The sequence below is a fragment of the Pristiophorus japonicus genome, chromosome 5, assembly GCF_044704955.1.
Source record: "Pristiophorus japonicus isolate sPriJap1 chromosome 5, sPriJap1.hap1, whole genome shotgun sequence".
Taxonomy (NCBI): domain Eukaryota; kingdom Metazoa; phylum Chordata; class Chondrichthyes; family Pristiophoridae; genus Pristiophorus; species Pristiophorus japonicus.
The window spans coordinates 212,913,200-212,938,489 of NC_091981.1; the positions used below are offsets into that span (position 1 = coordinate 212,913,200).

A 25,290-nucleotide genomic window follows, 5' to 3' on the forward strand; every position below is an offset into this window, starting at 1 on the left:
CTCTTTGATTTTTTTCTGCCAAAGTGCATGACCTCACATTTTCCGACAATATACTCCATCTGTCAAATTTTTACCCACTCACTTAGCCTGTCTATGTCCTTTTGCAGATTTTTTTTGTCCTCCTCACACATTGCTTTTCCTCCCATCTTTGTATCGTCAGCAAACTTGGCTACGTTATACTCAGTCTCTTCTTCCAAGTCATTAATATAGATTGTAAATAATTGGGGTCCCAGCACTGATCCCTGTGGCACCTCACTAGTTACTGGTTGCCAACCAGAGAATAAACCATTTATCCCGCCTCTCTGTTCTCTGTTAGTTAGCCAATCCTCTATCCATGCTAATATATTACCCCCAACCCAGTGAACTTTTATCTTGTGCAGTCACCTTTTATGTGGCATAAGAACATAAGAATTAGGAACAGGAGTAGGCCATCTAGCCCCTCGAGCCTACTCAGCCATTGAACAAGATCATGGCTGATCTGGCCATGGACTCAGTTCCACTTACGCTCCCCGTAACTCTTAATTCCCTTATTGGTTAAAAATCTATCTATCTGTGATTTGAATACATTCAATGAGCTAGCCTCAACTGCTTCCTTGGGCAGAGAATTCCACAGATTCACAACCCTCTGGGAGAAAAAATTCCTTCTCAACTCGGTTTTAAATTGGCTCCCCCGTATTTTGAGGCTGTGCCCCCTAGTTCTAGTCTCCCCGGCCAGTGGAAACAACCTCTCTGCCTCTATCTTGTCTATCCCTTTCATTATTTTAAATGTTTCGATAAGATCACCCCTCATCCTTCTGAACTCCAACGAGTAAAGACCCAGTCTACTCAATCTATCATCATAAGGTAACCCCCTCATCTCCGGAATCAGCCTAGTGAATCGTCTCTTTACCCCCTCCAAAGCTAGTATATCCTTCCTTAAGTAAGGTGACCAAAACTGCACGCAGTACTCCAGATGCAGCCCCACCAATACCCTGTACAGTTGCAGCAGGACCGCCCTGCTTTTGTACTCCATCCCTCTCGCAATGAAGGTCAACATTCCATTCACCTTCTTGATTACCTGCTGCACCTGCAAACTAACTTTTTGGGATTCATGCACAAGGAGCTGCCTAAGAAGGGCGATCTCCGCCTCCTTAAGAACTGGCGCCCGGTCTCCCTCCTCAGCACGGACTACAAAATCTTCGCCAGGGCGATGTCTGCTCGCCTTGGTGCCGTGCTGGACCACATGATCCACCCCGACCAGTCATACACGGTCCCGGGCCGGACAATCCACGATAACATCCATCTGGTCCGGGACCTCATCCATTGTTCCCAGGAGGCTGGTCTGTCGGTCGCCTTCCTATCCCTCGACCAAGAGAAGGCGTTCGACAGGGTGGATCACGACTATCTGCTCGGAACTCTGCGCGCTTTCGGGTTCGGGACGCATTTCGTCGCCCGGATCCGACTTTTGTACGCCGCCGCGGAGTGTCTGATTAAGGTTAACGGGTCCTTGACGGCGCCCCTTCGCTTTAGGAGAGGGGTGCGCCAGGGATGCCCCATGTCCGGCCAGTTATACGCCGTTTGCGTGGAGCCTTTCCTGCGCCTCTTGCGGACGAGGTTGACGGGACTGGCTCTGCAAGGGCCGGGCGTGGAGGTCGTCCTCTCGGCTTACGCCGATGACGTGCTCCTCGCGGTAGAGGATCCCGCTGACCTGCGGAGGATGCGTGAGTGCCAGGAGATTTACTCGGCCGCGTCCTCCGCCAGGATCAACTGGGAGAAATGTTCCGGACTCCTGGTGGGTCAGTGGCGGGTGGACTCCCTGCCGGAGGAGCTCAGGCCTTTTGCCTGGAGCACGACCCATCTCCTCTATCTGGGAGTCTACCTTAGCCCCGACGAGGGAGCCTGGCCGGCGAACTGGCAGGAGCTGGAGGCCAAGGTCGCCACTCGCCTAGGGCGCTGGACAGGACTGCTCCGAGTGCTGTCCTACAGGGGTCGAGCGCTAGTCATAAACCAGCTGGTGGCCGCAATGTTGTGGTACCGGCTGGTCACTTTGACCCCTCCCCCTGCGTTTGTCGCCAAGATACAGAAGAAGCTGGTGGAGTTCTTCTGGAACAACAGGAAGCACTGGGTCTCTGCTGCGGTCTTGAGTCTCCCGCTTGAGGAGGGCGGTCAGTCGTTGGTGTGCGTCAGCGCCCAGCTCGCGACTTTCCGTCTTCAGACCCTGCAGAGATACCTTTACGTCGAGCCTCCTCCTAGGTGGTGCGCTCTGGCGAGGTATTTCTTCCGTCAGCAGCTCGACCTCAATTATGACACGCAGCTCCTGTTTGTGAACTTGGGGGGTGCCAGGACCGCCCTCCGGGAGCTGCCTGTCTTTTACAGGGAACTCATCAGGGTCTGGAACAAAGTCTCCACCAAGCGCAGCTCTCCGCCGGCTGGAGTGGCGGCCGTCCTGCAGGAGCCGCTGCTCGGGAATCCGTACCTCCACGGCCGAGGTTTCATGTGGCGGTCGGAAGAGAGGGCTGTGGCTGGTGAGGTGACCAGGGTCAGGGACCTGCTCGATGGCGGAGGAGCGGGCTGGATGGCGCCAGACACGCTGGCGCGGCGCCTAAACTCTGCCAACGTCCGCCACGCGGCCGATGCCATCGAGTCGCTAAAAACAGCTCTGGGCCCTGACTCCGTTAGGTGCATCGAGGAGGCTCAAGCACGTGGGGAGATCCCGTCCGAACTGACCCCCGTCCGGACGGAATTCCTCATCGGCGCCAAACCCCGGAACCTCCCTCGGGGGCCGGCGCCTAACAACTTGAGCCGCCTCGGGGAAATCCCCTCCGTGCCTTTCAGTTCCGCGCGGAGGGGTTTCCTGTACGGGCTGCTCCTGCACACTCTCAACTTTGCCATCCTCGCCGGCCGTCCAGGACACGCCATGGCGTACCATCTTGCCGTCCGGAGGAGGCGGGGGTCCCCGATGGAGGGCACTCTACGCAGGGGTCCTCCCACTATTCATCGGGGACTTGGCCTGGAGGGTGGTGCACGGAGCAGTGCCGTGCAACAAATTTTTAAGCCGGTTCACGGACTCCCAGGCCGCCTGCAATTTCTGCGGTCTGGAGGAGTCCGTGTTCCATGTTTTTATTGAGTGCACAAGGTTGCAGCCCCTGTTCCATTATTTGAAGGGGCTGCTCCTGAAATTCTGGCTGCACTTCAGTCCCACTCTCCTGATCTTTGGGCACCCTGTGCGGAGGGGAGCGGGTAGGTCCGAGGGCCTCCTCGTAGGACTGCTCCTGGGCACGGCCAAGGGTGCCATCAGCCGGTCCAGGCAGCGGGCGGTCGAGGGGGTCGTTCAACCTGACTGCCTGCCTCTCTTCCGCTCTTACATCCGGTCCAGGGTGTCCTTGGAGATGGAGCACGCGGTGTCCACCGGTACGCTCGCGGCCTTCCGCGAGAGGTGGGCACCGGAGGGACTGGAGTGCATCATCACGCCCGGCAACCAAATTTTAATTTGATTTTACGTTTTAAAGTTTAATTTGTTTTAATTGCCGGTGCTTTTAGTGTCCCCCTCTCCTTTTATAGGGGCACTGGAAAAAGGAAAAATTTGATTTTAGTGCCCCAAAAAAAAAAAAACACAAAAAAAACAAAAAAAAAAAAAGGGCCTTGTAAATGTCTTGTGTGTGTCATCCAGGTCGGGTGGCACGGATACATGTTTTATGTTTTGCAGGTTAACTCAAAAGAGTTTCATGCACAAGGAGCTGCCTAAGAAGGGCGATCTCCGCCTCCTTAAGAACTGGCGCCCGGTCTCCCTCCTCAGCACGGACTACAAAATCTTCGCCAGGGCGATGTCTGCTCGCCTTGGTGCCGTGCTGGACCACATGATCCACCCCGACCAGTCCTACACGGTCCCGGGCCGGACAATCCACGATAACATCCATCTGGTCCGGGACCTCATCCATTGTTCCCAGGAGGCTGGTCTGTCGGTCGCCTTCCTATCCCTCGACCAAGAGAAGGCGTTCGACAGGGTGGATCATGACTATCTGCTCGGAACTCTGCGCGCTTTCGGGTTCGGGACGCATTTCGTCGCCCGGATCCGACTTTTGTACGCCGCCGCGGAGTGTCTGATTAAGGTTAACGGGTCCTTGACAGCGCCCCTTCGCTTTAGGAGAGGGGTGCGCCAGGGATGCCCCATGTCCGGCCAGTTATATGCTGTTTGCGTGGAGCCTTTCCTGCGCCTCTTGCGGACGAGGTTGACGGGACTGGCTCTGCAAGGGCCGGGCGTGGAGGTCGTCCTCTCGGCTTACGCCGATGACGTGCTCCTCGCGGTAGAGGATCCCGCTGACCTGCGGAGGATGCGTGAGTGCCAGGAGATTTACTCGGCCGCGTCCTCCGCCAGGATCAACTGGGAGAAATGTTCCGGACTCCTGGTGGGTCAGTGGCGGGTGGACTCCCTGCCGGAGGAGCTCAGGCCTTTTGCCTGGAGCACGACCCATCTCCTCTATCTGGGAGTCTACCTTAGCCCCGACGAGGGAGCCTGGCCGGCGAACTGGCAGGAGCTGGAGGCCAAGGTCGCCGCTCGCCTAGGGCGCTGGACAGGACTGCTCCGAGTGCTGTCCTACAGGGGTCGAGCGCTAGTCATAAACCAGCTGGTGGCCGCAATGTTGTGGTACCGGCTGGTCACTTTGACCCCTCCCCCTGCGTTTGTCGCCAAGATACAGAAGAAGCTGGTGGACTTCTTCTGGAACAACAGGAAGCACTGGGTCTCTGCCGCGGCCCTGAGTCTCCCGCTTGAGGAGGGCGGTCAGTCGTTGGTGTGCGTCAGCGCCCAGCTCGCGACTTTCCGTCTTCAGACCCTGCAGAGATACCTTTACGTCGAGCCCCCTCCTAGGTGGTGTGCTCTGGCGAGGTATTTCTTCCGCCAGCAGCTCGACCTCAATTATGACACGCAGCTCCTGTTTGTGAACTTGGGGGGTGCCAGGACCGCCCTCCGGGAGCTGCCTGTCTTTTACAGGGAACTCATCAGGGTCTGGAACAAAGTCTCCACCAAGCGCAGCTCTCCGCCGGCTGGAGTGGCGGCCGTCCTGCAGGAACCGCTGCTCGGGAATCCATACCTCCACGGCCGAGGTTTTATGTGGCGGTCGGAAGAGAGGGCTGTGGCTGGTGAGGTGACCAGGGTCAGGGACCTGCTCGATGGCGGAGGAGCGGGCTGGATGGCGCCAGACACGCTGGCGCGGCGCCTAAATTCCTGACTGCCTGCCTCTCTTCCGCTCTTACATCTGGTCCAGGGTGTCCTTGGAGATGGAGCACGCGGTGTCCACCGGTACGCTCGCGGCCTTCCGCGAGAGCTGGGCACCGGAGGGACTGGAGTGCATCATCACGCCCGGCAACCAAATTTTAATTTGATTTTACGTTTTTAAGTTTAATTTGTTTTAATTGCCGGTGCTTTTAGTGTCCCCCTTCCCTTTTATAGGGGGCACTGGGGAAAATTGTGATTTTAGTGCCCAAAAAAAAAACAAAAAAAGAAAAACACAAAAAAAAACAAAAAAAGGGGGAATAAAAAAAGGGCCTTGTAAATGTCTGGAGTGTCACCCAGGTCGAGTGGCACCATTTAATGTTTTATGTTTTGCAGGTGAACTCCAAAAAGAGTTTCATGCACAAGGACCCCCAGGTCTCTCTGCACCGCAGCATGTTGTAATTTCTCCCCATTCAAATAATATTCCCTTTTACTGTTTTTTTTTCCAAGGTGGATGACCTCACATTTTCTGACATTGTATTCCATCTGCCAAACCTTAGCCCATTCGCTTAACCTATCTAAATCTCTTTGCAGCCTCTCTGTGTCCTCTACACAACCCGCTTTCCCACTAATCTTTGTGTCATCTGCAAATTTTGTTACACTACACTCTGTCCCCTCTTCCAGGTCATCTATGTATATTGTAAACAGTTGTGGTCCCAGCACCGATCCCTGTGGCACACCACTAACTACTGATTTCCAACCCGAAAAGGACCCATTTATCCCAACTCTCTGCTTTCTGTTAGCCAGCCAATTCTCGATCCATGCTAATACATTTCCTCTGACTCTGCGTACCTTTATCTTCTGCAGTAACCTTTTGTGTGGCACCTTATCGAATGCCTTTTGGAAATCTAAATACACCACATCCATCGGTACACCTCTATCCACCATGCTCGTTATATCCTCAAAGAATTCCAGTAAATTAGTTAAACATGATTTCCCCTTCATGAATCCATGTTGCGTCTGCTTGATTGCACTATTCCTATCTAGATGTCCCGCTATTTCTTCCTTAATGATAGTTTCAAGCATTTTCCCCACTACAGATGTTAAACTAACCGGCCTATAGTTACCTGCCTTTTGTCTGCCCCCTTTTTTAAACAGAGGCGTTACATTAGCTGCTTTCCAATCCGCTGGTACCTCCCCAGAGTCCAGAGAATTTTGGTAGATTATAACGAATGCATCTGCTATAACTTCCGCCATCTCTCTTAATACCCTGGGATGCATTTCATCAGGACCAGGGGACTTGTCTACCTTGAGTCCCATTAGCCTGTCCAGCACTACCCCCCTAGTGATAGTGATTATCTCAAGGTCCTCCCTTCCCACATTCCCATGACCAGCAATCTTTGGCATGGTTTTTGTGTCTTCCACTGTGAAGACCGAAGCAAAATAATTGTTTAAGATCTCAGCCATTTCCACATTTCCCATTATTAAATCCCCCTTCTCATCTTCTTGGGGACCAACATTTACTTTGGCACCTTCTGGAAGTCCAAATACACCACATCCACTGATTCCCCTTTATCCACCCTGTTCGTTACATCCTCAATGAACTCCAGCAAATTTGTCAAACATGACTTCCCCTTCATAAATCCATGCTGACTCTGCCTGACCGAATTGTGCTTTTCCAAATGTCCTGCTACTGCTTCTTTAATAATGGACTCCAACATTTTCCCAACCACAGATGTTAGGCTAACTGGTCTATAGTTTCCTGCTTGTTGTCTGCCTCCTTTTTTAAAACATTTTTGGAAAGTTCTTCCCATATTTTGTGTTACATTTTATTATATTCTGTTGGTATTTTCAATTGATAAATGTAAAGTCTGTTTCTAGCTACAGTAGAAGGTACTCGCAAAACATGCAAATGAGGCACAAAGTGATGTTAAATTACATGCACCCTTACTATGTACATTTTTATATTCAGTAGATAGGAGTAATCATAACTTGGTAAAGACCATGTTACCACATGAATGATAATGGGACAAAACTCTCAACTTCAGCGGGGGTGTAAAACAGCTATACCGCATCAGATCGGGCCGGCCGCCCATCACACACCCGCCAGATTTTCCTTTCCATTGACTTCGATAGAAAGTCCTAGATCCTGCCAAGTTGGAAGTTCCGGCAATTATATAAATATACATGAACACTGAAAATACTGGCCGAAATAAAATAATGAAATATTACAAACGTGTTTTACCTTTGTTGTGTTGAGTGTTGAGTTTTATGAGTTTAAATAAAAACTTGTGATTCTGTTATAGTTTTCACAATCATTTTTTGAAAAACGTACATTTGCTATCAACAAAATATTTCCAAATTATTATAACCACTTATTATGAATCATACCTAAAGACATTACCATGTTCCACAATGTGAACATAAACCAACAAGGAGGTTGGAATTCAGAAAGAGGTGAATTGCTTGAAAAATATTGATCAGACTTGGGCTTAAAAAAGGGGCAGGAGCAGCGTGAACATGACTCTTGAGTTGATGTAACTACACTTTAATTTTGAGGCAACAACAATCATGGTCCTTGAGTTGCACAATGTACCATCTCTGTACTGTACACTACTATATAGCCACAATTTTCTTGTTACTTATCTCAATATACAAGCCATCCACAGTGATCATTTTTTCCTTTTTTTTCCCCTCTAAATAATGCTGCCTAATAATGGAGGACGCAGTGGTGCAGAGCACCTTGGTGTTCAATCTTCCACTCTTTAACTAGCTTGGCACATCAACAGTTCATGAAGATGTCAATTGGAGCTCAGGTACTTCTCCACATCTCCAGGGGAAGGGGGGGTAGGGGGAGAGGGGGAGTGACAGGGCAAGATGGAGAAGGGGGAAGGCAACGGAAAATATAATGGGAGTGTTTTCACCAAGATTGTTTCTTGTGTGGCCTTGTTGTCAGTGAGAAGTAATACTGGCAATCAATCATTCAGGACAAGCAGCTTCTTGTCTCTTTATTGCAGGAGTTGCATGGTCCAGAAAGGATCAGCTGGAGAGAAACTTGAAGGAAGAAGATAATATACTCTGAACAGAGGAAGCATACTCTCAACCAAAAGGTCTTTCTCCGCTAATTGAGGGAAGAAATACTGCACCACATGAGGCCGCTTCCTTCCCAGCAAGATGCCAAAGCTGGGCAAAATTGCATGATAATTACATCCTGCACCTTTAGGATATCGAATACCACAAACTGAAATTGTGATTTGAACTCCTGGGATAAAAAATACATCAGGTTGGGTGCCACTTAATTAGATAGGAATACAACTGCACACTGACTAAGTGTAAAAATGTTCTGTAGGTTTTATCACTTCATGTCTACATGTGGCTAAAATCATCAGCTGCTCCACAGGAGTGTCTGTTGGCTTTTGACATTTTCTCTATTGTTTTTATTATAGGTATTTTTATTATAGGTAGAGTTAACAGCTAGACAAAATGGGAGCTGTCAAAGAGAGCGTGCAGGAGAAGCAAAGAGTAGGAATAAACGGGTCCTTTTCAGAATGGCAGGCAGTGACTAGTGGGGTACTGCAAGGTTCAGTGCTGGGACCCCAGCTATTTCCAATATACATTAATGATTTAGACGAAGGAACTGAATGTAATATCTCCAAGTTTGCAGATGACACTAAGCTGGGTGGCAGTGTGCGCTGTGAGGAGGATGCTAAGAGGCTGCAGGGTGACTTGGACAGGTTAGGTGAGTGGGCGAATGCATGGCAGATGCAGTATAATGTGGATAAATGTGAGGTTATCCACTTTGGTGGCAAAAACAGGAAGACAGAATATTATTTGAATGGAGACAGATTAGAAAAAGGGGAGGTGCAACGAGACCTGGGTGTCATGGTACATCAGTCATTGAAAGTTGGCATGCAGGTACAGCAGGTGGTGAAGAAGGCAAATGGTATGTTGGCCTTCATAGCGAGAGGATTTGAATATAGGAGCAGGGAGGTCTTACTGCAATTGTACAGGGCCTTGGTGAGGCCACACCTTGAATAGTGTGTACAGTTTTGGTCTCCTAATCTGAGGAAGGACATTCTTGCTTTGAGGGAATGCAGCGAAGATTCACCAGACTGATTCCCGGGATGGCAGGATTGGCATATAAAGAAAGACTGGATCGACTAGGCTTATATTCACTGGAATTTTTGAAGAATGAGAGGGGATCTCACAGAAACATAAAATTCTGATGGGATTGGACAGGTTCGATGCAGGAAGAATGTTCCCGATGTTGGAAAAATCCAGAACCAGGGGTCACAGACTAAGGATAAGGGGTAAGCCATTTAGGACCGAGATGAGGAGAAACTTCCTCACTCAGAGAATTGTGAACCGGTGGAATTCTCTACCACAGAAAGTTGTTGAGGCCAGTTCGTTAGATATATTCAAAAGGGAGTTAGATGTGGCCCTTACAGCTGAAGGGATCAAGGGGTATGGAGAGAAAGCAGGAATGGGGTACTGAAGTTGCCTGATCAGACATGATCATATTGAATGGTGGTGCAGGCTCGAAGGGCCGAATGGCCTACTCCTGCACCTATTTTCTATGTTTCTAAGATGGGACAGGAGTTGTCAGTTGGGAGAGCACAGTTTAAGCTAGGTTATATCCAGAGTGATGTAATAACCATAAAACATTTTCCTAAACATGACTTCCATCTACCACCTTACAAATTATTTGAATCTTCTTACTTGGTCGCATCATAGTGTGACTAATCATAACAAACACTCTAGAGATCAGCTGAAAACTATACTACTGCATTCTGTGCTTGTAACAAATTGGTGTTTGGAAATCAAGACATTCCTTTGAATTGTTCCACTTGTTTATTTACAAAGTAATTAATCAGTCTCATAAAATATCAATCAAAAATGAATGTAGCTGTGTATTATTTTTCCAAGATAATTATTCGAAACAAAATAGAGTGTAACACTTTTGACAGCTATTGCACATCTACTTAATTGTCTTTAGCAACTTCAGCCTAGTGATTATTGTTTTTCAACGTTCAAAAGAAATGAGGCCCATTGCTTTGTTTTAATTATTGTGCTGTGAAAAACGGTAGCATTTGCACCACTTGCAATTTTTTTATCAAATATCTAAAGCATAAATTTGAATACACTGCATAAAATTGCACTGGAATTAGAATTGTAAAACAGAAAAGCAAGCTGTTACTCCTTTTGATCTGTGGTAGCAGTTCATGATAACATCCTGCCTTCCATAACTTTCTATGTGTGAGTTTATTTAAACTAAATATTCTTTGGAAACCAGCCATTCCCAAAGGCTTTTTAAGAAATAAACATTTCTTACACATTATGGAGAAGCTTATGCTCGGATATAATTATTTTCACAATACATCAGGCCTTACGGAGGAGGAGTAGCAATATTGATAAAAGATACAATTACTGCAGTAGAGAAAAGGGATTTCAGTAAATGTGATCGGGCAGTGGAAACTGTATGGGTAGAGTTAAGGAACAGTAATGGGTGCACGACACTGGTTGGAGTTATTTGCAGACCTCCTGATAGTAGTGGGGGATGTATAAATACAGTGATCAGGGAAGCATGCAGCAAAAGGAAGTGGATATAATGGGAAGTTTTAATTTTCACATAGACTGGGAGAAGCAGAACAACTCAAATAGGCTGAGCAGCCTACTCCTGTTCCTATGTTCCTTGCAGTCAGCAGTTTACATTAACACTGACAGTTATCATGTCTTAAGGTCAGAAGAAAATCTGAAGCAAGAAAAGGCCATGCAGCCTATTAAGCCTGTTCTATCCCGATGATGTTATCATGGAGTTCCCCTCCACGTCACCTGTTGATGCCTACTTTCAGGGAACACTAATTTCCCTCTTCGAACTGTCTGAACAATATATCAAGTCATGTTCTTAATTTTTACAACTGTCAACAATTAACAATTAGCAATCCAGCTCCTTTGTAAAGCTGCCATGTTATTCCAAATTAACTATCTTCCCTTGGTGTCTCTTCCACACATTTACTATCCTGTGGGAAAAATGTTTTTCTATTCTCTAACCTTGGTCAAGTCTTGCGAATGTTGTACTTGCATCCTCTAACCATATGCTCATTGTCCAAGTTAAATAGTTTGCTAACTTTCACTTCATCTATACCTTTCATTATTTTGAAGACCTTATCCTCGCACAAATGTGACTATCTCACTGGTAGTGACTCAACATTCTTATTTTGAAAACGTAACACACTGGAAGCCAATACAAGTGTCATCATCATCATAGGCAGTCCCTCGGAATCGAGGAAGACTTGCTTCCACTCCTGAAGTGAGTTCTTTGGTGGCTGAACAATCCAATAAGAGAGCCACAGACTCTGTCACAGGTGGGACAGATACTCATCAAGGGAAAGGGTGGGTGTGACTGGTTTGCGGCATGCTCCTTCCGCTGCCTGCACTTGACCTATTCACGTTCTCGGCGTTGAAATTCGAAGAACTCAACGCCCTCCCGGATGCACTTTCTCCACCTAAGGCGGTCTTCGGCCAAGGACTACCAGGTGTCAGTGGTAATGTCGCACTTTATCAGGGAGACTTTGAGGGTGTCCTTGTAACGTTTCCGCTGCCCACCTTTGGCTCGTTTGCCATGAAGGAGCTCTGCATAGAGCATTTGTTTAGGGAGTCTCGAGTCTGATTATGTGGCCTGCCCAGCAAAGCTGATCCGAGTGTGGTCAGCACTTCAATGCTGGGGATGTTAGCCTGAATGAGGACGCTGATGTTGGTGCGCCTCTACTCCCAGGAGATTTGCAGGAGACATCGTTGGTGATATATCTCCAGCGACTTGAGCAACAACGATACAAGTGTACGTTTTACTAAGACACTTCTTGTTATCTATCATATTAATCATTCATCCTCGGTTTTTCTGGTTCATTGTGTTTGTAACTGGGAAAAGGTAGGATGGCAGTCAAGCCTATGGATGGAGCTGGAAAGGCAGTGAGGCCTAAGGTCATAACGGGACAGGACTGAGTGGGAAGGCACGGAGGACCCACCAAGGGTGGAGGTGTACTGATAACTCAGAGTATAGGTAGGAGCGCTGCAGTGGAAGTAACTGGGGGAATGCACCGGCAGCTCACCCATTCTGGCAGCAAAAACGCCTGAGGCATTTTGAGGCCCTGGCCTCATTTAAATAGAAGCAGCGAGCTGTCCGCCCCAAACGGGTGTCCCGATGCTGCTCGCTGGATTCAGGCCGGCACAATATCGAGAGGCACGGAGGCCGCCTGGCAGGCAGCAAGTTAAGTCAGGGAGGGGCTTGCAATGGCAGAGGAGTGGGGGAGTCAGGAACAACAGCAGCCCAGATTAAAATAACTTAAAGCTTACCGTTTTTGTGCTCTTTGGCTGTGTCGCCAGAAAACGAATTGGAGAGTGCACTCTGACCAATTCTGTCTCATTAGGGCAATTGGGGTCCGTTAACACTGATTTTAGCAAATTAAAATTTGCCCCATGACTCATCAATTGGTCTTGTCCTTTTTTTAATGAATTATACAACCTAGCATAAAAATATATAATTAGTAAAGCAAGTCTTTACTGATGAAACAAGAGGCAGAGATGCACTTACATGGAACTGGCACGAGCACGTCAAGTCATCACCAACTTCCTTACACACTCCACCATATTTACATGTCGTTTCGTCACACATCTTGAAGTCATTTTCTCTTTCATTAAATTCTGCAGAACAAAGATATTTAAATACATATCAGAAAATATAAAACAATGCATGATTTCATTCTAAAATTCACAAATTATATTAATAAGTATTTCACTGCATGCAAAAGGCAGTCAGTCAAAGATAAAGGTATGCTTTTGTGATAACAAGCGCTGACTGCAATGAGTATTGTACACAAGGACTTACAGTGGAGTATTAATATTTCAAAATTTTATATAATGTATCAAAGCTTTGGTGTCCTTAGAGTTGAAATTTCTGGGAATTAACTTTAACATATTGAATTAAAACTTCAAACCAAACTAAAAACATAAAATGCTCGAACTGCACTGAAGATCAATCACCATATGAAAAGAGAAAAGACTAGTTAGTTAATGTTTCAACTAGAATTCTTCATTAGAATCATTAACCTCTCTTTTCTCTTTACATCTGCTGACTGACCTGCCGCGTTGTTCCAGCATTTTCTATTTTCTGCTTCGGATATCGAAAATGTACAGGTTTTTTTCTTTTTATTTGTACTGTTCAATAGATCAAAGCTTTTTTTGTTCCGTCTATTGTAAAATGTACAGTTGTCAGCACACATATCCATGGGCAAAGACAACTCTGGGGAACGTGAAAGTGGGGCCTGCAATTGCATTGGGGAGAATGAAACTCTTTGATTATCAGTGGCAGCCTGTGTGCTTTAAAATCAGTTCATTTAAATTCCCCATGCTCCAGTTCCCTACGGTGACCCATTGGCAAATACCCCAATACACAGGAACAGTGAATCAGCCAATTTTAATCTGCATGAGCACCTGCTCTTCCATTCAATTATTTGCACCATTTCTTCCCAGGTGATCACCTTCAGCAGCTTAACATCCAGAACCAGGTCAGCATCAGCTGGAGCCTCAGCAGCTTCTTCCCCTTATGCACACCCTGCAGTCCACCTCCAATTGAAAATACCACTTTCAACTTGATCCTGACTCTCAGGCATTATATAAATAGAAAATGAAATCAATCCTGCATCGATTTTAAAGTTAAGTTATATCGCTGTCCAATATATTGAAGTTGGACAGGTTTGTAAAATTTAACAGCTACAAGGACCACCTGCATAAGTTTTCACCAAATAGAAATCAATTAAACACCGTCAAATGGCAGTCTCAACTTTTTCCTTCAAATTCAATATAGCTGGTATCCAATTTTAAAATGGATGGATGGAAAATCTCTGGCAACACACTAGTAATTTCCTGATATGGCTGGTGCTCGAAGATCCTCATCGGCAGCGCAGTTTTATAAAATCAGTTCTCTACTCTTCCCTTATGTATATCTATGTGGACAATGAATAGCCCAGATTATTATTTTCCATATATTCTCCCCCCCACACTCCCCCGCTCCCCCCCCCCCCCCCCCGTGTAGTGCTAAGGGAGTGCTGTATTGTTGGAGATGCCACATTTCAGACAAGACGTTACACTGAACCTATCTGCCTGTTTTGGTGGTGTAAGTGGATGTAAAAGATCCTATGGCTCTTGTGAAATAGAGCAGTGATGTTTCCTGGTACCCTGACTAATCTTCTTCCCTCAACCAATAATATCTAAAAATATAGATTAACTGATCATTCATTTAATTTGTAGTTTGTGGGACTTTGCAGTGTGCAAATTGGCTGTTCCATTTGCCAGCATAACAATAGTGACTGCACTATAAAAGTAATGTTATTGGTAGTGAAGACATTTGGGATGCCCCCTAAGGATTTGATGAACAAATACAAATTATTTATCTTTCTTTCCCATCATTCTGCTCAACACTGTATCGTGTTGATGCTGACGTCTACTCAGCAATTCAACTAGTTGGTATTCTTCATGTGCAAGTCTAGACAATGTACATCAACAGGATATTCACCATGAGGTGCAACACAGCTGACCCTAATGTTTCCTAAATTACAACAGTAACTACATTCTAAAAGTACTTCATTGGCTGTAAAGCACTTTGAGATGTCCGGTATATAAATCCAAGTCTTTCTTTCTTTCTAATCCTGCTTTCACTGTATACACTGGATACATATCGTGAGTCTGCTCCCTGGCTGATTTTCACTACTGTAGCTCGAGGACACTGAGGCAATTATACTGCTCCTGCCCCTTCGCCACCATCCTGGATGGGATCAGCTTACTCAACACTAGTCAGGGATCAAAGCTGGAAAACTTCCAGGTTCATATGGCTCAGTATCATAGCGCATGGTGCAGTTAGCTCCTAGGTCATTGGGAAGGTACTCACTAAATACATTGAACAGGTAATTAGATATGCCATTGTTGTATGCATCACTACACCGTGGCCAGCTTCCTTCTGATTTCCCATTCCACACCACTCTTGGAAGACATATTTTTCACCCCTTACATTTCTGCAACAGCTTCTATGGCTGCAATTTTGTCGAGAACTTGTTGTCAAAACGCGCACACCTGCATTTCCCGATGTCGGGTCTGCCAGCACTGACAGACCCGACAGGCAGCGATGGGCGACCCAATTCAAATCTTTAGTGGCTTCTTCACAGCCACTTAATGCTTTTTTTCCAAGCTTTTTTTTGCTTTCACAGATCTCCTACAGGTTGCCCGCTATGCCTGAAGCTAGTCAATTAAGCTGAGGCGGGAGGTTAGTGGCCATTGAATCAACTGATGAGTTGACAACTTCAAATGTCAATTCAAAGCTCCCAGCTACTTCAGATATCGTCCCTTAAGCACTAGCATCTCTAAACTGCATTTCCACTACAGTTTCAGAATGCTGCAAGTCTTTATACAAGTGTCGAAGCAGTCTGTCCTCATTACCACTCCCATCATTGACAAATCATTTCCGTCATCTCTACTTCACCTGCCATCTATTCCATCAGCATGGGTGCACTTTATACTCTCCCATAGAATCATAGGCCCCGAAATTGGTGCACTCACACCTGCTGTGCTGGCGAGTTTTTTGGCGGTCTCTCGTTGGTGCCAGTTTCCACTAGGCATCCCGCCGACGGCAGGGGAGGACCGCTGGGAACCGTCTGCTGATGTGCAAAGTTAAAGCACATGGGATTGGGGGTAGTGTGCTGACGTGGATTGAGAACTGGTTGTCAGACAGGAAGCAAAGAGTAGGAGTAAACGGGTACTTTTCAGAATGGCAGGCAGTGACTAGTGGAGTGCCGCAAGGTTCTGTGCTGGGGCCCCAGCTGTTTACATTGTACATTAACGATTTAGACGAGGGGATTAAATGCAGTATCTCCAAATTTGCGGATGATACTAAGTTGGGTGGCAGTGTGAGCTGCGAGGAGGATGCTATTAGGCTGCAGAGTGACTTGGATAGGTTAGGTGAGTGGGCAAATGCATGGCAGATGAAGTATAATGTGGATAAATGTGAGGTTATCCACTTTGGTGGTAAAAACAGAGAGACAGACTATTATCTGAATGGTGACAGATTAGGAAAAGGGAAGGTGCAACGAGACCTGGGTGTCATGGTACATCAGTCATTGAAGGTTGGCATGCAGGTACAGCAGGCGGTTAAGAAAGCAAATGGCATGTTGGCCTTCATAGCGAGGGGATTTGAATACAGGGGCAGGGAGGTGTTGCTACAGTTGTACAGGGCCTTGGTGAGGCCACACCTGGAGTATTGTGTACAGTTTTGGTCTCCTAACTTGAGGAAGGACATTCTTGCTATTGAGGGAGTGCAGCGAAGGTTCACCAGACTGATTCCCGGGATGGCGGGACTGACCTATCAAGAAAGATTGGATCAATTGGGCTTGTATTCACTGGAGTTCAGAAGAATGAGAGGGGACCTCATAGAAACGTTTAAAATTCTGACGGGTTTAGACAGGTTAGATGCAGAAAGAATGTTCCCAATGTTGGGGAAGTCCAGAACCAGGGGTCACAGTCTGAGGATAAGGGGTAAGCCATTTAGGACCGAGATGAGGAGAAACTTCTTCACCCAGAGAGTGGTGAACCTGTGGAATTCTCTACCACAGAAAGTAGTTGAGGCCAATTCACTAAATATATTCAAAAGGGAGTTAGATGAAGTCCTTACTACTCGGGGGATCAAGGGTTATGGCGAGAAAGCAGGAAGGGGGTACTGAAGTTTCATGTTCAGCCATGAACTCATTGAATGGCGGTGCAGGCTAGAAGGGCTGAATGGCCTGCTCCTGCACCTATTTTCTATGTTTCTATGTTTCTATGTTAGCGCGCAAGGCGCATAAGTGTCCTCCCGTCTGCCGAGCTGGCAGTTTGCTCCGGGTAGGAGTCGGTGGCAGCAGGGGGAAGGACCACCACGTGGAGGCAAGTCTAACCCCAACGGTATGTATGAAGTCCTGCAAAAAAAGGTTAGTAAACGTCTTTTATTTTATTTATTTATTTACAGTGATTCAGGTGGATAGAGTCCCCTGAAGGTTTTCCTGTATTTTTTTTTGATGTACATTTTCATTGTGTGTGTTCCCCCTCCCTGGGCCCAACTCAATCCTCGGCAGCACTTTGGCAAGGATTGCATTTGCTGCCGAGATTGGGAGCTCCTGCCCGCTGCCACCCACATTCAGAGCATAAGTCGTTTGTTTTTGCCACCGGGCAATCTTTGCAAATCTTTTTGAGGAATCTCCCTGCCAAAGTACCGCCAGGTCTCTCAGCGATCCTTTGGGCGGACCTTAGCTTTGACCAAGTTTGGGCCTATAGAAATTTACAGCACAGAAGAAAATCATTTCAGCCCATCCTGTCCCGCCGGCCGGCCAAGAGCTATCCAGCCTAATCCCACTTTCAGGCTCTTGGTCCGTAGCTCTGCAGGTTACGGTTAATGTGGTCCTCAGAATCTGACCATGATTAGACCCAACACCAGCATCACCAGTCACACTAGCAGCACCAACCTTCTCCGCAATCACCTGATGCTGCACAGGACACAGGGCATTAGTACCCGACCACATTACTGCCTGAGATGGCCTCACAATGCTGACATTTACTTCACTTGATGTCTACCACATTATGCGCCAGGTTGGCACCACCCAACACCAACATCATAAAGCATCCCTACAATACCCAAGCTATTTCTTTCACACATCAACATTGGGGACGGGGGGTATACCATTATGTCTCACCATTCACTGCAACTCACTAAGCCACTTCCAAAGGTGCACACAAATCTGTCCAAGAAAGCAAAATGTTGAAAATAACGATTTCAATGCTTGACAGCACATTAGCAGAAACTTCAGATGAACATTGGCTAAAGCACCCTACCCTTGTGTGTTGTTAGTTGGTATGATTGGACTAGGATGAGAGTGAGTGTGAGGGGCAGCTACTGAGATGGGGATGTGATAATGTAGATAGAGAGGAGTGGGTGGAGGTACAAGGTAAGTTGGTGTGAGTAAAGATGTGCAGCTGTAGAGTGGGGAAGACAGATTGATGGGGATGTGATGAGTCGCACAGCAGGATGAGGTTGAGTGTGGCTTTGCAGTAATGTTTCGTGATCTACAGAGATCACTGAAAGGTTTGTGCCACTGCAGCCTGGTCCTCCTGACTACATCTCTGCTTGTGTCCTCCTGTGCAATGTGCAACCAGACTGCATTGGTCTTCTGGGGAGGTTTCTTCTGCCCATTGGAAGGGACGAAAACCTCCCTGCGTGCTGTGACTCCATCTATAAGCATACAGAAGGAGTCATGGGAGAGCCTGAGTGCAGCCGTGCACCTTTGTACAGTGCTTGTCAGTGTTTGCAGCACCTCAATGCTGTAGAACACTGACAGCACAAATGTCAAAGTAAATTTATGCATGGTCCCTTTAAAGAAGCCGGCTGGTGACGCGACATCAAATGACATCATCAGACCCGCTTCCTTTAATTGGCCAGGAAACTTGCTGGGCGGGCTTAACAAGCCCAATCAGTGGAAAGTCATGTCGGAGGTTGGGATGAAGACAACAGTGGGGCCGCGACCCGCCACCGATGTCGCCCACCACGGACCTACCGAGGTAGGGGAAATCACCACCTATAGTTTGCATCGAGAGCCGAAAACCTTCTGCTTTTAACTTCCTTTATTGCTGGATAAATTCTCTGTCAATGCGAATTGTCACATTCGAGCTGCATTAAGAAATCATCACAGTATCAAAAAAGAGGCAATCAGTGGAATACTTGGATAAATGTGGATACATTTAACATGGTGAAGGAGCAATTGTTTCAGTGATGAAAATTGCTTCTTTAAAGATGCTGTGCTGAGCATTTACAAATATTTTCAGCAACACTAACAGCAAGGTCTTAAAATTAATGTTCCATTGCTATGAAAATATAATGAATACAGAATACTGAAATGCAATTTTGAAAGGGTTTTTGAAGAAAATCAAGGCGGAATACATTATTGCTTTCTTCCTGTTTGTGACACTTCTGCACAAATGTTGCAAATTGTGAGTAGATAGAACGAGCAGCATTATTATTTGTTTATAAAGGAAAAAGAGTTTTGCTTTGGGTTAAAAAGTACCATCTCCTCAATTTCTGTTAATGTTTATGTCAAGCTATACATAAATACATTAGAGTTCTAATTTTTTATGACTTAGATATTACCTTGCCTATTCATAAAAAGGGAAAAATTTAAAAATGTGTTCTTAATGTACAGAAAACAAACAAAAGGGAAGCTTCTCTCTGGATGTACATTAACAGGAACCGTACTCAGACAATGTGGCCAATATTTGTATATATTAGCATTTTATTTACGCTGCTAATTTTCTGATAACACATATTGCTAGCATGCTTTAAAAATAGAAAGAAAAGTGGCAACATATTAATATTACTGTTTCAGGTCCTCTGCCATGATTTTAACACAAGGAGCTGAACAAGAGGACATTTTTCTATCCACAGTGCTTTTAACAACAGCAATAACAGCAGGGAGTCTTACAGCCCAGCTCGAGGTGAATTTCTGCAGAGGTTTGCCTGATTATCTGGCGTAATTTCAGCGGAAGAGCCACAGAAACCCGAGAATAAACGGTGTTTCCTTACAGTGAAGGGGCGGACAAATCACGGCCAAGCAAGTGCAGAAATTTAAAATCAACTGAGCGTAGATACGGGTGCAATTTGACACTGGCATTCGATCCGAACCCACCTCCTTCCCGTTGGGCAGCTTAGGTTAAAATTGGGATTTTAGAAAATTCAAACATTCTAATTAGTGATAGCGTGAGCGAGACAGAGGCAGGCAAAGAGCCACGTCCAGGAGTCAATCACAAAACACTGATTTCAATATTTGCAAAGGTCTTTTAGAAACTTACAAACCAACGCTGCCAGGCTGGAACATCCAGAAGACTGCAGACGGGCACAATCAAATTATCCCTTTTATAAACAGTTTTGGCATTTTCAACCAACCCCGCCAGTGTCTCCTCAAAGTGGCTTTTTAGTATTCCATCCTTCTTTCTGCCTAGCTCGAGTGGGTGCCCAAGATGCACCTATACTGGCGTGGGTGCCCATCTATTTTATAATAATTATGTGACCTCACTCTGACCCCAAATACTACAGCTTTGCATGCCACTGGGTCGGAAATCCCACACTGCCAGTTACAACAGAATAATTCTGGCTCCATTATGTCTCACATAATCCTGTCTGTCACAATTCAGTTTTACACCTTTCGTAATGTAAATATTTTCCCACTGGTTGGCTGAAATATCATATGAATAAAATAGTAGCAAATCACAACTGAACAGACAACGGGGCAGATTTGACTCTGTGCAGTTTTCGAGCAGTTGATGGACGAGGCCATTACATAGAAACATAGAAAATAGGTGCAGGAGTAGGCCATTCGGCCCTTCGAGCCTGCACCACCATTCAATGAGTTCATGGCTGAATATGCAACTTCAGTACCCCATTCCTGCTTTCTCGCCATACCCCTTGATCCCCCTAGTAGTAAGGACTACATCTAACTCCTTTTTGAATATATTTAGACAATTGGCCTCAACAACTTTCTGTGGTAGAGAATTCCACAGGTTCACCACTTTCTGGGTGAAGAAGTTTCTCCTCATCTCGGTCCTAAATGGCCTTCCTCAAATTAGGAGACCAAAACTGTACACAATACTCCAGGTGTGGCCTCACCAAGGCCCTGTACAACTGTAGCAACACCTCCCTGCCCCTGTACTCAAATCCCCTTGCTATGAAGGCCAACATACCATTTGCTTTCTTAACCACCTGCTGTACCTGCATGCCAACCTTCAATGACTGATGTACCATGACACCCAGGTCTCACTGCACCTCCCCTTTTCCTAATCTGTCACCATTCAGATAATAGTCTGTCTCTCTGTTTTTACCACCAAAGTGGATAACCTCACATTTATCCACATTATACTTCATCTGCCATGCATTTGCCCACTCACCTAACCTATCCAAGTCACTCTGCAGCCTCATAGCATCCTCCTCGCAGCTCACACTGCCACCCAACTTAGTATCATCCACAAATTTGGAGAAACTACATTTAATCCCCTCGCCTAAATCATTAATGTACAATGTAAACAGCTGGGGCCCCAGCACAGAACCTTGCGGTACTCCACTAGTCACTGCCTGCTATTCTGAAAAGTACTCATTTACTCCTACTCTTTGCTTCCTGTCTGACAACCAGTTCTCAATCCACGTCAGCACACTACCCCCAATCCCATGTGCTTTAACTTTGCACATTAATCTCTTGTGTGGGACCTTGTCGAAAACCTTCTGAAAGTCCAAATACACCACATCAACTGGTTCTATCTCCCTTGTCCACTCTACTGGAAACATCCTCAAAAAATTCCAGAAGATTTGTCAAGTATGATTTCCCTTTCACAAATCCATGCTGACTTGAACCTATCATGTCACCTCTTTCCAAATGCGCTGCTATGACATCCTTAATAAGTGATTCCATCATTTTACCCACTACCGAAGTCAGGCTGACCGGATTATAATTCCCTGTTTTCTCTCTCCCTCCTTTTTTAAAAAGTGGGGTTACATTGGCTACCCTCCACTCCATAGGAACTGATCCAGAGTCTATGAAATGTTGGAAAATTACTGTCAATGCATCCGCTATTTCCAAGGCCACCTCCTTAAGTACTCTGGGATGCAGTCCATCAGGCCCTGGGGATTTATCGGCCTTCATTCCCATCAATTTCCCCAACACAATTTCCCGACTAATAAGGATTTCCCTCAGTTCCTCCTTCTTACTAGACCCTCTGACCCCTTTTATATCCGGAAGGTTGTTTGTGTCCTCCTTAGTGAATACCGAACCAAAGTACTGGTTCAATTGGTCTGCCATTTCTTTGTTCCCAGTTATGACTTCCCCTGATTCTGACTGCAGGGGACCAACGTTTGTCTTTACTAACCTTTTTCTCTTTACATATCTATAGAAGCTTTTGCAGTCCGTCTTAATGTTCCCTGCAAGCTTCCTCTCGTACTCTACTTTCCCTGCCCTAATCAAACCCTTTGTCCTCCTCTGCTGAGTTCTAAATTTCTCCCAGTCCCTGGCTTCGCTGCTATTTCTGGCCAATTTGTATGCCACTTCCTTGGCTTTAATACTATCCCTGATTTCCCTTGATAGCCAGACAGGGATGTACAATTGTTGTAGTTCATCCATGCGATCTCTTAATGTCTGCCATTGCCCATCCACTGTCAATCCCTTAAGTATCATTCGCCAATCTATCCTAGCCAATTCACGCCTCATACCTTCAAAGTTACCCTTCTTTAAGTTATGGACCATGGTCTCTGAATTAACTGTTTCATTCTCCATCCTAATGTAGAATTCCACCATATTATGGTCACTCTTCCCCAAGGGGCCTCGCACAACGAGATTGCTAATTAATCCTCTCTCATTACACAACACCCAGTCTAAGATGGCCTCCCCCCTAGTTGGTTCCTCGACATATTGGTCAAGAAAACCATCCCTTATGCATTCCAGGAAATCCTCCTCCACCGTATTGCTTCCAGTTTGGTTAGCCCAATCTATATGCATATTAAAGTCACCTGGCCTCCTGCTTTCGTGAGTGGAAAGCCTGACTCATTTTAACGGTCGAGCCCAAAATTGGCATCTCATTGGCCGGTTGTCCATGCCTTTACAGCAATGACAGGCAGTCAGCTCAACTGGGTGATTGGGGGCTGGATTTGCACCTAATTTGAAGGGTTAAAATATATTTTAAAGAGAGGTATGATTTCAACCATTGTGGCTGGTGTAGGAATTTCTTCACAGCAGCACGTCAAAGGCAAGAGCCCTTAGGTTCAGTGAAACAGCAGTGTAGGTCCCACTGGAGCAGGTGAGGACGCACGGGCTTTCCCTCGAATGGCACGAGGGGCCTGTTGTGATGGAGGGCGATCCAAATTTACTCGAATCCTCCTTAACACTACAAGACTCCTCTGTACAGCAACTTTATCGAAACAGTCCATAGAAGCAATGGCGCTTAATGGCCATGTGTTTCCTGCCTGCCATATTGGAGGCTCAGCACCCGTCTAGTGCATGAAATATAGTGGGCCGCCCCGACCTGTGAGAGAACACCATCGCAGGTCCGGGCTATAAATAGAGCTGGAGCGCTGGGCCCTGGAACATCATGGGTTGCCCCGACCTGTGTGAGAATACCACCGCAGGTCGGGGCTATAAATAGAGCTGGAGCGCCGGGCCCTGGAACATCGTGGGCGAAGGTGCGGTGAATGTGGGTACGGGGTCCAGAAAAGCCAAGGGCCCAGGGGCAGCGCGGACCTGCCCACACCAATATGTGCGCGCACTAGGTCCATGCAGCAGAGCAGGTCTCCAGTCGTCCTGCTTAATCCTTGCCACTGGATAAAGGCCTAGCTCTTTCAAGCCTGTGTGGTGGCTGATGTGCAACGGTCACTACACGCTAAAAAAATCCACGCACAGGCATCTTCCACCCCCTCAACTGGAGTTCAGGACTGGAACATGGGTCCCTTCATTGAAACATCTGTGAATTCTCGTGGAAGCAAGTCATCCTCGTTTGAGGGACCGCCTATGATGACGATGATGAGTGCATGAAAAATTGGTACAGCACCATTGAATTGCTCAGCCATATATTTTACCCCTCCCCCCTCTAATCTTTTGCTTTTTAAACTACTATCAGAAGGAAAGTGGAAGCTGGAGCAATCAGACTGACTGGCAAAACTGTGCTTATTGGACAGAGTGCATAATTGAGGGGCTTGTTCTGTCAAAATAAAAATAAATCTGGACACTTTACTCCGTGGTGTTTTAGATTTTAACGATTTTTTCCTGCGTCAGTCCTGACTGATGAGAAAGCTCAGGCCCAGGGCTCAGTTCTAATCATGGTGCAGCAGCTGTGCTCATCTCCACCACTGCCAAGTTAGTTTTCACATAATTGCACTTTGAAATGTGCAAAGAATTGAATCATTTAACAGTCACAGAAAATATATTCAACAAAGATGAATAAATTTATGCACAATATGTGTTTGTGCCATGAATAGAATGAGGCTCAAAATACAATAAGCGTGTCACGGCTATGAATGGTCCGATGTAAAATCAATAAGACAGAGGTATTGAGTTTACTGTACTATTCCTGGTGATGATATCAGCTGGGCTGCTGTAAGCATTATTGTTTTGCAATCTAAATATCACTCAAGTTAAATAGTGATAAATGTTTTATTCAAAAATAAATTCTCCACTTTTCTCTTCTCCTCTCCTGAAGACAGTAACTCAAGACTGGGTATGGTTCCAAAAGCTCTGGCAAACCTTCACTTCCCTCACTCCAGTGTGAACTCTTCATATATGAGCCCAGATAATTACTTGTCTACAGAGAGCATCATGGCAGAGTTCTCAAGCAACATGCACACTTTCCAGTATAGATCAGAGCACTCAGTTCAATCAAGAAGTTGGCTCACAACCAACATCTCAAGGAAAATTCGGGATGGGCAATAAATGCTGGCCTTGCCAGTGACGTCCATATCCCTCCCTACACCCAACCCAGAGTACTGAAGCTGTTGTCACACCCTTCTGTTCCCTAGTTCAGATGGGCTAATTCAATACAGACTAGGGATTGAATCTGGAACCTTCCTGGGCCAGATAACTCACTATGTGGTGCAATTATTCACAGAGTAAATAGGCTATCAATAGCCGGTGCAACAATACACCAGCAAGAGTCGGAGTGCCTTCTGGAGAAGGGAAAAAATCAAGAAAATTGGGAAATCGAAAAACAATGGCAACAAATTTCCAAGGAGGTTCTACAGTTGTTCCAGTTGTAACTTTGATGGGAAGCTGGTAGAACCTCCAAGGAAACAGGTTACGTTGGGACTCTACTGTGTCTGTCAGTTTCCTCATTTCCTTTCAAAGAGTGAAACTCATATCCATCATCATAGGCGGTCTCTCGAAATGAGGATAACTTGCTTCCACACCAAAAAAGGGTAAGTTCACAGGTGTTCCAATGAAGGATCTAAAATTCCAGGTCCTGAACTACACCCTGAAGGGTGAAAGATGCTTGTGCGTGGATTTTTT

At 46.2% G+C, this 25,290-nt stretch overlaps 1 protein-coding gene across 1 annotated transcript in view; it reads right to left on the minus strand.

Moving 5' to 3' along the window:
* The window catches only part of LOC139264584 (tomoregulin-1-like), a 283,148-nt gene that overhangs the window by 173,920 nt on the left and 83,938 nt on the right, over positions 1-25,290 (minus strand). The window contains exon 2 of the mRNA XM_070881292.1: positions 12,783-12,892. Within this exon, the coding sequence (XP_070737393.1) occupies positions 12,783-12,892 (110 nt within the window). The remainder of the gene's footprint in view (positions 1-12,782; positions 12,893-25,290) is intronic.